Consider the following 14,400-nt stretch of genomic DNA (forward strand, 5'->3'; position numbering starts at 1 on the left):
TGCTGCCATATAGTAAGCTGGCATGTGGTTATATGCCATGGGATTCCTCAGTTTCTAAAGAATTAATGTTTGGAGTTAGCCATAGTTGCTGTGAGCAGACATAAGTGTTACCAGTGAAGAATTACCCAGGAGAAATGGCATAAAGGATAATATTGAAGATGTGTCATCAGAAAAATAAGAGATGGAGCAATTACTATAGCAGTAGCAAAGAAGAATCAGTGTACTGCATATGGACTTTATTGGTATGGGGAAAGGTCTTAGCACAGTGAGTTAATCCATGATGGAGGATTGATGGGTGGACATGGACAAGAATGTCACAGGATTCTTTGGATTACATTCTGTACTGTTGAAAGGAATACTTGTGTTAATGAGAGTGCTGAAGGGATCCCGAGTGGAAAAAGTTTAGGAAGCCTGCTTTAAAGAACCATTATAGTCACCTTATTCTAGATACCCCCCAGTCTATTTTTGTCTGGTCAGTAGATCATTTTGAAGTATTAGTGTTTTTGAAAACAGATGTATTTTTGAAAACGGATGTATTTTTGAAAACGGATGTTTTGAAAATAGAAAAAATAGTTTTCTCTTTGTTCTGTATGCTGACTCTAGGAATGAAGATAATTTTAGATGATCAGGTTAGTTGGAGATTAGAGACTTATGTTCTTGATGAGATAACTAGCCTTAAAAATTCCACGGAGAGTCTAATCCTGTTTTTGTTGTGTGTGTGTTTGTGTTTGTTTATGTGTGCGCGGGCGCGCGCATGCTCCATGATGGAGCTTTCTTGGCAGCCAAGATAGAGCAGTTCTCACCATAAGATCTTGTTGAATAGGAAGAAGCCTAAGAGTCAAATGATTAACCCTAATGTGTAAATTGAGTGAGAGCAACCTACCACCTCTATCTCTTGCTGCTATCGTTAGTTATTTGACAGAATCGCTAGCAGTTGCAGGCATATCACCTTAACTTACGACTACTGCATGAGGGAAGATTGGATTTAGATCCTGAAAAAACACTGTAACAAAAAATTGGAACTCACACAGCTTTGGATTTACCTAAAAATTAAAAAGAAATTATGTCTAATTTGAAACATAAGATAGCATTTCTGTTAATATGTAGGATGACTAAATAAACCTGTTTTTTTTTTGGACTTGTAATTATTTCTTAATACTGTGTCTCTAAAGGATATCTGAAAAAAGTAAATTGCCAGGTAACATACACACAATGTCAAGCTGAATTGGTAGAGGGACTTTCTTTATTTGGGACTATTTTGATTCAGTGAGATTGCTTGCAAATAGCCACATTGCTATTATGTGTGAGAGAAAATATTTAAGATTAGGTTTTTTCCAAATTCCTTGACTGGTAGCTTGTATTGTAGCACATTGACCTTCAGGTGACAAAAGAGATAGGGATAAGGACTGAACCTGTGATTTAATTGATACAGGGAGCTACCAGATGAGAAACTTCTACCAATGTAGGCTAGCACCTTCTCTGTAATTTGTAGTATTAAAAAGTTATGTAGAGTATTAAGAGTTTAAGTGACTTAATCAGGATCACAGATATATTTATAAAAATACAAAGCCATTTTTACTTGCAATTTCTTTATATTGTGTTTTAAAGAGTACTTGAGGAAAGTAAATGGCCATAATTGCATTTTGCTAGCAAATGTTAACTGTGTTACTAATCTGAAGCTTATCTATACAGAGTTGATTATCAGCACTCTTTCTCCTTCTTAACTGCAATTCTCATATTCTAAAAATAAGAGCCTAAAAATTATGCATGTACAATACTGAAATTAGCAGTTTACCTTAGGCAGATCATTTCAGCTCTTTTGCCTTTAGCTTACTCATTTGTAAAATGAGGGTATTGGTCCTAGATGATTTCTGAATTTCTTTGCATCTGTGACATTCTATATTTATTAATTTTTCTAGCAGACTTTGCATTCAGTCACATGATATAGGAGTTATTTAAACTTCCTTTAATCTCCTCTGCCATATTTATTCAATTATTTGTATGTGATGTTGCTCTCTTTCATCTAATTGAGTCAGTCCCTTGGAATTCATTGATGCTTCACTCAAATACTATTGACTGCAGCACTGTTCTCAGAACTTCTTTACCTGCATTTTTTTTAATCTCATCCTTGATGCTGCAATGAAAGCAATCTTTTAAAACTGCTTCCATTTCATCACTCCTTTTCTCAAAACCCTCTACAATATCTTGTGCAAAAATAATATAAAAAAGTCTTACAATGGACTTCAGAATCTTTAATTCCATTACAAACTGCATTGTTTAGCTTTTCTCTGGACAGATAGTATCATTTACTTTGTCCGTTTAAATTAGTTAATCCTTTCCCATGTTTGTTTTTCCTAGATTCAACTCTAAGCCATTATTGGTGGTTCCTTCATATATGGAACAGCTTCTTTTCCCCCTCTCTCTCATTCTGTCACTCAGAAACCATTGGATGACTCATCTCCTGAAATTTTTCGGTAACTGGGGAGGTATTAGATTATTCCACTCCTCCTGAAATTTGCACAAATGACTATTCTTAGAACTGTGCATTCATTTAACCATTGTGAAGGTTTTGTTTTCTTTCTTGTTCATTAAAGATTGTAAGCCTCTGGAGGCAGGAATTAGATTTTCTGGTTGTTGTGTACCTCTTCTCCTTAGGGTACTAAATATACTTTAGATATTTATTGTTGATTGAATTGAATGAACTTCCCACCCTAATGACTTTATTTTCTTTCATAGTAATTTTATTTTTTTTTCTTTTGTAAAGAAAATGTATTTGAAAGGAAATCTTTATTTTGTTTCTTCTAGTTCACAATTGGACGCTTGAAGACACGCTTCAGTGGCTGATAGAAGTTGTTGAACTTCCTCAGTATGAGAAGAATTTTAGGGATAACAACGTCAAAGGAACAACCCTTCCCAGGTGATTCCTTCTTTATTTTTTTTTAAAGTCTCTTTTTTCTTTTAGTAAAAAAGGACATATTGGAAGTACCTTTGTCATTGTGGAAACTGTGTGATTACTGTGGATTCAAATGAAAACATAAATTCTCCAGAGACATATTTTAAAGAGATATCATACATTTCTACTAATAAATATTTGAGGTAAATGTAGATCTTTCATTGATGAAATCAAGGATGGTTCCTAGTTTGCAGGTATCCATATTAAGAACATCTCTCTGTATGGCAAACATACTGGTAAGCGAGGAACACACTCCCTGCCCTCAGTTTGACGGAAGAAGCATTCACTTTTTTTTTTTTTTTAGCCTTGTGTGAAGTGGCCCACCTTTGGCCGCCATAGTTACTGTGAGGAGGGGCATGTATGTTATCATCACCATTGAATTCTGAGTCCCTTGTGTTGAATAATATGTGACCAGTGCAACTGTAGCTGGGTGCTCAGAGTATTTTAGAAGGAATATTCATAAACTGGAGAGTGTCTAGAGCAGGGCTACAGTGAAGATCTTTCTGTTGCCTTACGACCAGCCATACAAGGATCATTTGAAGGAAATGAGGCTTTTCAGTATGTGAACTTCTGTATCTTACTCAGTTCCAAGAGAAGCATGAAATTAGAATATTTTCTTCTGGTTCAGTGATTTAAAGTTTGAAACAACCTCTCACGCATTCTCCAAACTGAACAGAATCCTCTAGTTATTGCCTGTGTGACCAAGGTAGAGTAAACTGGGACTTTTCTGCCTCTACTCATAGACTCTATACTTCTCTTAATGCAGCCTCATGTTGTACATTCTTGGCTGCCATATGACACCATTGGTGTGCATTCAGCTGGAGTCTCCAAAATTGCCAGATCTTTGAGAGAAGAAACTTACTCTCTAGCTAGACCTTCCACATCATGTACATGTGAAGGAGATTAAAATCCTAGTGTAAATCTTTACATTTATCTTAATTAAATTTCATATTGTTGGTTTCAGCCCCATATTCTAGCTTTGTTAGGTTTGTTAGGATGTGCTATCTTATCCATATTAATCTATCTCACCTAGCTTTGCAGCATTTGTAAATTTGATAAGCATGCCATTTATGCCTTTGTCCAAGTTACTGAGAAAAATGTCATACTGCAAAAGACCAAGAATGGTTCCTTGGAGTATTCCACTAGAGAACTTCCAAGATCATTAATGAATTCCTCCTTAGACGTAGCTCTTCAGTTAATTGTGAATTTATCTAATTGAACTCTCTTCTAGCTTACATCTTTCCATCTTATCTATGGGAATAGCATAATAGACTTTATAAAATTGTGCTAAAATCAAAGCAGACATGCTTAAAGAACTGATTTCTTAAGTGAAATGTAGGACTATCTACAAATCTATCAAATATCCATGATTACCAAAGCAAGAAATGACATATTAAGCAACCCAACCTTAGAAAGGAACATTTAGCATAACATAAATAAACTGCCCCCAAAACTTGGTCCAAATTGATTGATAGATGAATTCTGATAGAAAAGCAATGAATATTTATGCTACTAAAATTATTCTTGACCATAAATAAACAAACCACTTTAAGATTATAGAATAATAGAATTAGTGAAGGAAGAGACCTTTGAGTTTATCAGTTCAGTCATCTCAGTTTACAGTTGAGGAAACTGAGGCTTAGAGAGGTGAAGGCATTTATCCAAGGTTATACAAGTAGCCAGTTATAGAACTAGAATTTGAGCCCATATTCTTTGCCAGACTTTTGTGATAGAGAAATGGTTTTGACCCCAAACTGGGGGAGAGGAAGAGGACTATATATCACTTTGCTTAATAAATATTTTGCAAAAAGTTTTAAGTGAAATATTAGCAGAGTGACTACAGTAATATCCAAAAATTATTCACTTATAACCACATGGGATTTATAGCACGGATATAAGGATGATTCAGCATAGGAAAATAATAGCACAATTACATCCACAGACAAAGAAAAATCCTTTGACCTTATGGTTCTCATTTATGTTAACCCTAAAAACCTAAAAATGGACCCTTCTTTAATATGATTACAGCAATATATTTAATAACAGGAGCTAGCATTGTTTACAGTGGAGTAACACTGGAAGTTTTCTCAGTCTCCTTTGCTGGAACATCTTTCATGTCAAACTGCCAACTGTGGATGTTCCCCAAAACTCTGAGGCCATATCTTTTCTCTAAATTAATTTGGCGTGAGGTAGCTAGGTGGTGCAGTGGATGGAGCACTGGCCCTGAAATCAGGAGGACCTGAGTTCAAATCTGGCCTCAGACCAAACTCTTGACACTTACTAGCTGTGTGACCCTGGGCAAGTCACTTAACCCTAATTGCCTAAAAAAAAAATTAATAATAATAAATTAATTTGGCGACCTTATCAGCATCCATAGGATTACTTATCTCCATGTAGATAATTTCCTTATCTTTATATCTAGCCTCAGTATTTTCTGAGCTAGTTTCACATCACGAACCATCTCTTGGATATTTCAATCTGGATATATCTCAAAGAGAATATAGCCAAAATAAAATTCAATTATGTTTTCCCTTAAAAGCCTTTCCCTTAAGCCCTACCCTAATTCCAGACTTCACTATTTCTTTAGACACTACCATCTTTCTAATTTCCCAGCTTTGCAACTTCCATGTCATCCTCACTTCCTTGCTTTCACTCCCCTCCCCTTCTGTTTTGTTGCTTACCAGATCTTGACTTTCTGGCCACCACTTCTTTCATGTCTATTATTATTATGTCTTATATGTTTCTTATTATTTTATGTCTCTCCCATCTGTCTCCTGTCCACCCCACAGCTATGGCCCAGATTTAGCCCTCATCACTCCTCTCTCATCTGATACCTAACCCAAGGGAGAGGAAGAGAACTGTATACCACTTTCACTAATCAATATTTTGCAGAAAAATTTTTTAAATGAAACATTAGCAAAGTGACTACAGTAATATATCCAAAAATTATTCGCTTATAACCAAATGGGATTTATACCAGGGATGTAAGAATAGCTGTTGTAATAGTCTTCTAATTGGTCTCCTTGCCTCTAGTCTTCTTCTGCTCCTTTTCTTACAGCGCAGGTCTGACCATGGCACCTCTATATCCACTAAACTCAGCAGCTTTAACTTTAGCATCACAGATCAAGTCTTCTCTCTGACATTTACAGCTCTTTCCTATCTTTTCAGCCTTATTGCATATTATTTTTCTCCGTGTACTCTATGATTCTTTTTTCCATTCCTCACACATAACATTCTCATGTCTCATCTCTTTGTCTTCATATATCCTTAGTGCTTGGGGTGCAGCCCCCTCCCACCTCCCCCTCTTGGATTACTTGGTTTCGGCTAGGTCTGAGTTCAAGTACTACTTTTTGCTTTAGGTCTATCCTGGTTTCCCCTACTTCTCGTATCCTCTTCCCCACCCTGGTTAATTTGTATCTGTTTAGTATATATTTTGTACATACCTTTCTGTGTGTATGTTATCTTCCTTTTTTTTTTTTTTTTTGTGAGGCGATTGGAATTAGGGTCACACAACTAGTAAGTGTTATCTTCCTTGGTAGAAGGAAAGTTGGTTGAGGAAAAATTGTGTTGCTCTTTGTATCCCCAATGCCTAAAATGGTTGTTGGCACATAGGAAATGCTTAACAAATGTTCACTGATGACCAAAAGCAAGTATGACCTCTCTTGCCATTGTTATTTGACACGTTCTGGAATTGCTAGCTAGAGAGGCAAAATAGGAGAGAAACAAAGATGTAAATATTGGTGAAGAAGAGATGAAGTAATACTTCATTTAAGGTACTGCAGAGAATTGGAAAATATACTTACCTAGACAAGTATTAGCTTCAGGAAAGTAGAATAAAAAAATCCCCCCAAATTATCATTTCTGTATAATATGAACCAAAAAGGTAATCGAACAATACTTTTACTAGGCATATATGCCAGATAATTTAAAGGCAAAAGGGAATCTCCCTCCATCCCCCCACGTTTAGTTCATGAGAAGCAGCATATATAATAGCCTAATTTAGGAGCAAACTCTCGGTTTCAAATCATTATCCTCATCATAGGGTAATGGTAATTGTAGTATTAATAATAACGTTATACACTTGATATATTAAAATATTTTTGATATATATTCTCCTTTGCTTTTATGCAACGACCTGTGATGTAGAACTATCTATCCATTTTTTACACATAGAGGCTCCAAGCTTAGGTGACTTCCTCAAATTCATATAGCTTGGGAATTGGAGAACCAGTACTCAGCTATATCTTCTGACTTCCAAGTCATTAATCAATTTTCCTACTACCTCTCCTACTAACCTTATTTTGGACTACAGAGTCCCTTGGCATTCTGTTTTTAGCCTATAGAACCCTTCGTAGAATAATGTTTTAAACAATTGAAAGAAATGCTAAATATCAACTAGAAGGTTGTAAGAACAAAAACGTTTTTCCCCCCCTTATTGAAGTACATGGACCCCTTAAACTTTTTCCAGTGACTCCTTGGGTTCATGGATCCTAAGTTAAGAACTACACTGCTTTTCATTTTGTCTGAAATGCTAATAATATTATCTGGCTATCAGTGATTGTAAGATACTTTGAAAATTATAAAGCACCTGAATAGTAATGATAGGAGGTATTTTTATGCTAATTAAATTACTATTTTAGTGATACAGGTGAAAAAAATTAAAGCCTTAGGTAAGTGACTCAATAAACTTTTTGCTTCAGTTTTGCAAGTATTATTATTATATATAATAATTTGTTATTAATTACAAATTATATATAAACTGTGATACATAAAATATGTACATAAAAATTAAATGTCATACACATATGTATCTGTGTATCTGTATGAATGAGTTCTCATTTCAATATTTTTTTTTTTAATGAACAGGATAGCAGGACCTGATCCTGCATTTGTGATTTCTCAATTGAAAATAATTGATCGGAGTCATAGACAAAAGCTTCAACTGAAGGCGTTGGATGTGGTTTTATTTGGACCTCTAACACGTTAGTATTCATTCTAACCCAAGAGAGGAAAAGCATAATCTAAAAGGCTAGCAATTATCTGAATGAAGAAATAACAAGAAATATTAAGAAATATGTGGGAATGATTGGTCGTTGGCTAAGAGGGTTCATCCTTTAGAGACTTGGGGTTAAAATGTTCTACAATTTTGTCATGTCAGAAGTGGACCTTAAATTTATAGAACTGGTCAGTTATAGAAATGATTGTTAGAACTCTGACTCACATTTTTATTCTTAGCCTGCATCTTTGAATGTTTTTAAACCTAGCATTGAAGAAATGATCAATCTTTAATTGGAAAGAAAAAAAAATTTGAATAAGCCAATTTAATCAGTGAAATAATTGATTGCTAGTTGATGATGCTGGTCATTAAGACACTTGATTGCATTTACTGTACAGTTGGATTCTTTGGTTACCAACCTGTAATTGAGTGATCAGATTTAATGTAAAGAAACATTATCAACCTCTCTATCACTTGGCAATACTTGGAATAATACGAGGGCATTATATTCTTCTCTGTAAGAGGCTGTTATTTTTTTTTAATCATTACCTAGCAGCTCTTTAGGCTGATTAAAGATGAGGATGGAAAATTTTTGAAAGGAGTTTTGTCTGTTTCTCAGCCATTCCTCAGTATTTATATAAGTAGCCTTTTCTAAAATAAAGCTATGTTATTTATTGTGTTTTTATTTTTTAACTCCAGAAAGCTTCTGGAAATTCCTTAAAGTTTATATATTTTAAGGAAGAATTTTTTTGGGGGGCAGTGATTATAAATTGTGATTGGAGTTTCTCATAAACAAACAGAATACATGAAAATATGTTATGGCAAAATTTGAAAATTAGAACATTATTTGTTATATATTACCCAAATATAGTTTTCACACACCTTTGGTGTCTTTTTGGTGTTACAGCACTTGCTAAAAATGACTGTTTGAGTGGTGGGTGGAATGAGTTTGTCAGTGACTTTATTTTGGTATGAATATAAAACCTAGCTAGGTAAAACAAGTTACTAAAGCAATTTTCCCTGATCTAATATAGAAAGACAATATAGTATTATTGATATGTGCTAGAGGTTAACCAATAGTGAAAACTATAGATTCCTGGAGGCCTGACAGTTCTGAAGTGCTGCACTACCCAACATGGCATAGAGAAGAACCGTTTCTTAACCTTTTCCTTGCCAAAATTTGAACTCCATCCTTTGGCATGTTATGCCATATTATGGCAATTAAATGGGAAGATTAAAAAATTATGTAGAAAATTTCTTTGTATACTGAACTTTGAACAAACTGGCTTTATAAAAAGGTAATTTTTGTGAACAAAAATATTATTATAAAGCTAATTTATTTCAAAAGTAATGTATGGAAACAAACATTATGAAAAAGAAGCCAGTTAAAATTTGATTAATTCATTAACTTTTTTTTTTTTTTTTTTGGTGAGGCAATCAGGCTCAAGTGACTTGCCCAGAGTCACACAACTAGTAAGTGTCAAGTGTCTGAGGTTGGATTTGAACTCAGGTCTTCCTGTCTCCAAGGCCGGAACTCTATCCACTAAACCACCTAGCTGCCCTGATTCATTAACTTTTAAAAATAAATTTTAATTTTAGAATTATTGAATGATTCTAAACACATTAGAGTTAGAAATATTCTTAAAATGAGCAAATAGATGAAATTTTAAGGGTTTGATTTACTTAAATCATTTCTACTTTATGTAATGATTTGTTCTTGAATTGTAAAGTCAGTTTATTTCTAATGATTACACACTTTAGTTGTACACTCATTCACATCAGAGCTGGAGGCTGAGATAAGCTTGAAATGGGGGAGTTTTGTTTTTTATATTTTGACAACTCTGTTTCAGTATAATTAGTTTTATTTATTTAAAAACATTATTCTGAGAAGGGGGTCCCTTGGATTCACCAAATCGCAAAAGGGATATGTGATGCAAAATAAGGTTAAGAACCAGCGCTAAAGGGTATAGGAGTGTTAGAATTTTAGTTTTGTTCCTTTGTAAAACATGTCTTTTATGGGTCAAGGTAATTTTTTGAATTTAGCTATTCCAGACAATCCATAATGCTCGTCAAGTATATGAGACATCACATAGAAGGAGGCCTGTACATAGAAATTGCACTGTGAGCTGTACTTCCTATGCTCTGATGCAACATTTGTTTTAAACTTAATTGAATTTTTTCTCCCCATCAAAAGCTTCTTTATAGACAAATGTTCTCTGTAGTAAAGAGTGTTTTAATGTTTTAGAAGTTCTTTCTTACTGTGTTCTGTGTACCTGATAGCCAGGGCTCTCTAGCTTTCTAGAGAAGTGATTTTTGGTGCTGGAAACTCTTTAGGCTTCTATTTAGTATTACATTTTAAATAATGTTCTGGAAATCTATAGTATCCTTGTGGTAATATAGATTGAAACTTTCATCTGGCAATGAGCCATTCCAACTGTTTTTTTTTTCTTTTGAAATCCAAACACAGTTGATCAATTTGATCCATTAGGTAAATAACTGAGAGGCCTGGAGAAATATGATTCTTCTGCCCCTAGCAGTGCAGAGAGATTTTGCACTACGGATCTCTTTTTGTCATATGAGGAGCCAAGAGGAATGTGACTTTTATGATTCCTTTAGTTACTACCTTCCTCTACCCTACTCTAAAACAAACAAAAAACCCAGTTCAGTAGCTGAGATAGTAAATAAGTATTTTTGTTCTTTTCGAGATGTGATAGGTTTAGTTTAGTGATCTGTAGATTGAATTCCATTAAATGTGGTACACCAGTAACACACTAGACTAGGATGCCTTCTCTTTTGACCTTTGATACCAGCTTTTATCTGATAGTTTGTCCTTTTTATTTTCTTTGGTTCCCTGTGCTTCCTGTCCACTACTGCTCTTGATTTTGCATTGATTATACACCAGATAGGGCAGCTATTCGGTGCAAATTGCTGGGCCTGGAATCATGAAGACTCATCTTCATGAGTTCAAAATTGGCCTCAGACATTACTAGTGATGTGACCTTGGGCGAGTAACTTAGCCTTGTTTGCCTCAGTTTCCTCATCTGTAAAATGGGCTAGAGAAGGAAATAACAAACCACTCCACTGTCTTTGCCAAGGAAACTCCAAGTGGGGTCATGAAGAGTTGGACGTGACTGAAAATGACTGAACAACAATAATAACAAATGCACCAGAGGAATAGTGAACGTTATGAAGAATTGAAACTTCCTCTAGTAATAATCTAGGTCTCCTCTGCTTTCTCTACCCTTTCCTTGATTTAATGATGTAAAATGTGCATGTGAATGTTAGTTCAAACATTTCTTTGGTGATCAAACAATTTTTAAAGAGATTGAAGTTTAAATTATTAGAATCTAGGTACTTCTTGCTTTTCCAAAATAATTTCTCCTGTGAACTGTTGTTCCAACAGATATGTCATATGTACATATTTTATTATTTACATAGGCCCACCTCACAACTGGATGAAGGACTTTGTGCTCACAGTTTCTATAGTAATTGGGGTTGGAGGCTGCTGGTTTGCTTATACTCAGAATAAGACATCCAAAGAACATGTTGCAAAAATGATGAAAGACCTAGAGAGCCTACAAACTGCAGAGCAAAGTCTAATGGACTTACAAGAGAGGTATGGAAGAGAAAAAGATATACAGTCTTGTTAGCTGTTTAAGATTGTGATATTAATAACTAAACTACATAGGAAAATAAAGTGATTTTTATAAAAATATAGCATGAATTTATGATTTATGTACTTTTATAAATATATTTTATTCATTAAATACTTCCCAATTACATGTAAATTTTTAAAAACATTAAAAAAATTGAGTTCCACATTTTCTCCTTCCCGTCTCCTCCGCAAGAAAGCAAACAATTTGATCAGTTATACGTGTTGTCATATAAAATTATTCCATTAGAGATGTTGCAAAGTAAAAAAAAACCAGGCAAAAAATAAAACAAGAAAAATGAAGAAAGTAAAAATATATGCTTCAGTATGCTTTCAGTGTTTATCAATCCTCTCTATGGAGGTAGATAGCATTTTTCATTGTGGGTCCTTTGGAATTGTCTTGGATCATTGTTTTGATCAGAGTAGCTAAATCTTACACAGCTGATCATCATATAGTATTGCTGTTACTGTGGACAATGTTCTCCTGGTTCTGCTCACTTTACTTTGCATCCGTTCATATAAGTCTTCCCAAGTTTTTCTGAAACCAATTCCGCTCATCATTTCTTATAACATAATAGTATTCTATCACAATACAAGTACAACTTGTTCAGCCATTCCCCAGTTGATGGGCTTTGCCCAATTTCCAACTCTTTACCACTACACATACAAAAAAAAAAAAACTGCTATAAATATTTTTGTAGAAGTAGGCATATGTCTTTGGTGTTGCTGGGCCAAGGGTTATAGTCCTTTGGGTGCAGTTCAGAATTGTTCTCCAGAATGGTTGGACTAGTTCACAACTCTACCACCAGTACATTAGTGTCACAATTTTTCTACATTCTTTTCAGCATTTTTCAATTTCTTTTTCTGTCATGTTAACTAATCTGATACATATGAGGTAGAGTTGTTTTAATTTTCATTTCTTTAATCAGGATGAATTAGAGCATTTTTATGCGACTATTAATAGCTTTGATTTCTTCTGAAAACTGCCTGTTCATATCCTTTGACCATTTATCAACTGAGGAATGACTCTTATTTTTATAAATTTGAATCAGTTCCCTATATATTTGAGAAATGAGATCTTCGTCAGAGAAACTTGCTACAAAATTTTTTTCTAGTTGCCTGTTTTCCTTCTAATTTTGGCTGCATTAGTTTTGTTTGGAGCAAAAGCTTTTTAATTTCATGTAATCAGACTTTTCCATTTTTATTTCTTACAATCCTCTCTGTCAACTATTCCCTTCTCTTGTAGATCTGATAGCTACATTTTTTGATGTTTATCTAATTTACTTACTATTTCACCTTTTATCTCTAAATCATTTATCTATTTTGACCTTATTGTGGTGTATAGTTTGAGATATTGATTTATACCTAGTGTCTCCCAAATTGCTTCACAGTTTTCCAGCGGTTTTTACCAGATGTTGATTCTTACTCCAAAAACTTGAATCTTTGGGTTTATCAAACACTAGACTACTGTGGATTTTTGCTTTTGTGTATTTTGTGCCTAATCTGTTCTACTCATCTACTATTCTATTACTTGGCCATTGCCAGATTGTTTTGATGATTACCACTTTGTAATATAGTTTGAAATCTGGAGCTGTGAGGCTATCTTCCTTCACGTTTTTAAAAAATTAATTCCTTTGATATTCTTGCTCTTTTGTTCTTTCAGATGAATTTTATAATTTTTTTCTAGCTCTGTAAAATAAATTCTTTCATTTGATGTATTTTATTTTTCATTGCAGTTGTTTTTCTGTAAGATAGTTCACATTTTCTTCTGTTTTTTTCCCCCTATTTCTTGATGTTTTATGGAATCATTAGCTTCTAGTTGGCCAATTCTCATTTTTAAGGAATGATTTTTAGTCAGTGAGCTTTTTTTTTAACCTGTTTTTCCATTGTACTAATTCTGCATTTAAAGGAATTACTTTCATTATTGAATTTTTATACTCTTTTTCCATTTGACCAATTCTGTTTTTTAAAGGTGTTGTTTTCTTCTGGCATTTTTTTTCCTTGCTGATATTTCTTTCTTTCTTTCTTTCTTTTTATTTTTTTATTTTTAGGCAGTTGGGGTTAAGTGACTTGCCTAGGGTCACACAGCTAGTAAGTGTCAAGTGTTTGGTCTGAGGCCGGATTTGAACTCAGGTCCTCCTGACTCCAAGGCTGGTGCTGTATCCACTGAGCCACCTAGCTGCCCCTGATATTTTTTTTCTTTTGCCAAGCTGTTGCTTGTCTTTCATAATTTTTCCTTTTTTCTCATTTCTTTACCTATTTTTTCCTCTACTATTCTTACTTGATTTTGAAAAAAAAAAATTTTTTTTTTCGCTCTTCCAGGAATTCTTGTTGGGCTTGTGTCCATTTTACATTTTTTTCTTTGAGGTTTTACTCATAGCTGTTTTGACTTCATTGTCTTCTTTTGAGTTTGTGTCTTGATCTTCCCTGTTACCATCGTAGCTTTTAATAATCAGGTTATTATTTTTTCTTTGTTGTTATATGCTCATTTCCCCACCCTGTTTCTTGATTTTGAATTTTATATTAAAGTTGGGCTCAGTTCCCAGCTTGGGCAGTGGGAGGGGTACCATGTTAAGTTTAAGTTTTTTTTTTTTTTTTGAGCCTCTCTTTTCAGAACTGGTTTTGGAAATTTGCAAGTTTTTGGTGTTTCCAAGGTGGGTGTGATCTGGGAAGAGGTATAGTCCTAGTCTGTACTCTGGTAACCTATTCAAGAAGGGCTCCTGATGCCTTGGAATTACAATTGATGTTGCTCATCAGGGCCCCTGCTTCTTTGGGACTGGAAGTGATATTGCTTCTCAG

At 34.3% G+C, this 14,400-nt stretch overlaps 1 protein-coding gene across 1 annotated transcript in view; it reads left to right on the forward strand.

Annotated features, from left to right (window-relative positions):
- Window positions 1–14,400, forward strand: part of STIM2 (stromal interaction molecule 2) — a 162,318-nt gene that overhangs the window by 122,760 nt on the left and 25,158 nt on the right. The window contains exons 4-6 of the mRNA XM_027836515.1: window positions 2,806–2,917; window positions 7,820–7,935; window positions 11,388–11,565. Of these exons, the coding sequence (XP_027692316.1) occupies window positions 2,806–2,917; window positions 7,820–7,935; window positions 11,388–11,565 (406 nt within the window). The remainder of the gene's footprint in view (window positions 1–2,805; window positions 2,918–7,819; window positions 7,936–11,387; window positions 11,566–14,400) is intronic.

This window comes from Vombatus ursinus, unplaced genomic scaffold, assembly GCF_900497805.2.
Source record: "Vombatus ursinus unplaced genomic scaffold, bare-nosed wombat genome assembly UNPS02014818.1, whole genome shotgun sequence".
NCBI lineage: Eukaryota > Metazoa > Chordata > Mammalia > Diprotodontia > Vombatidae > Vombatus > Vombatus ursinus.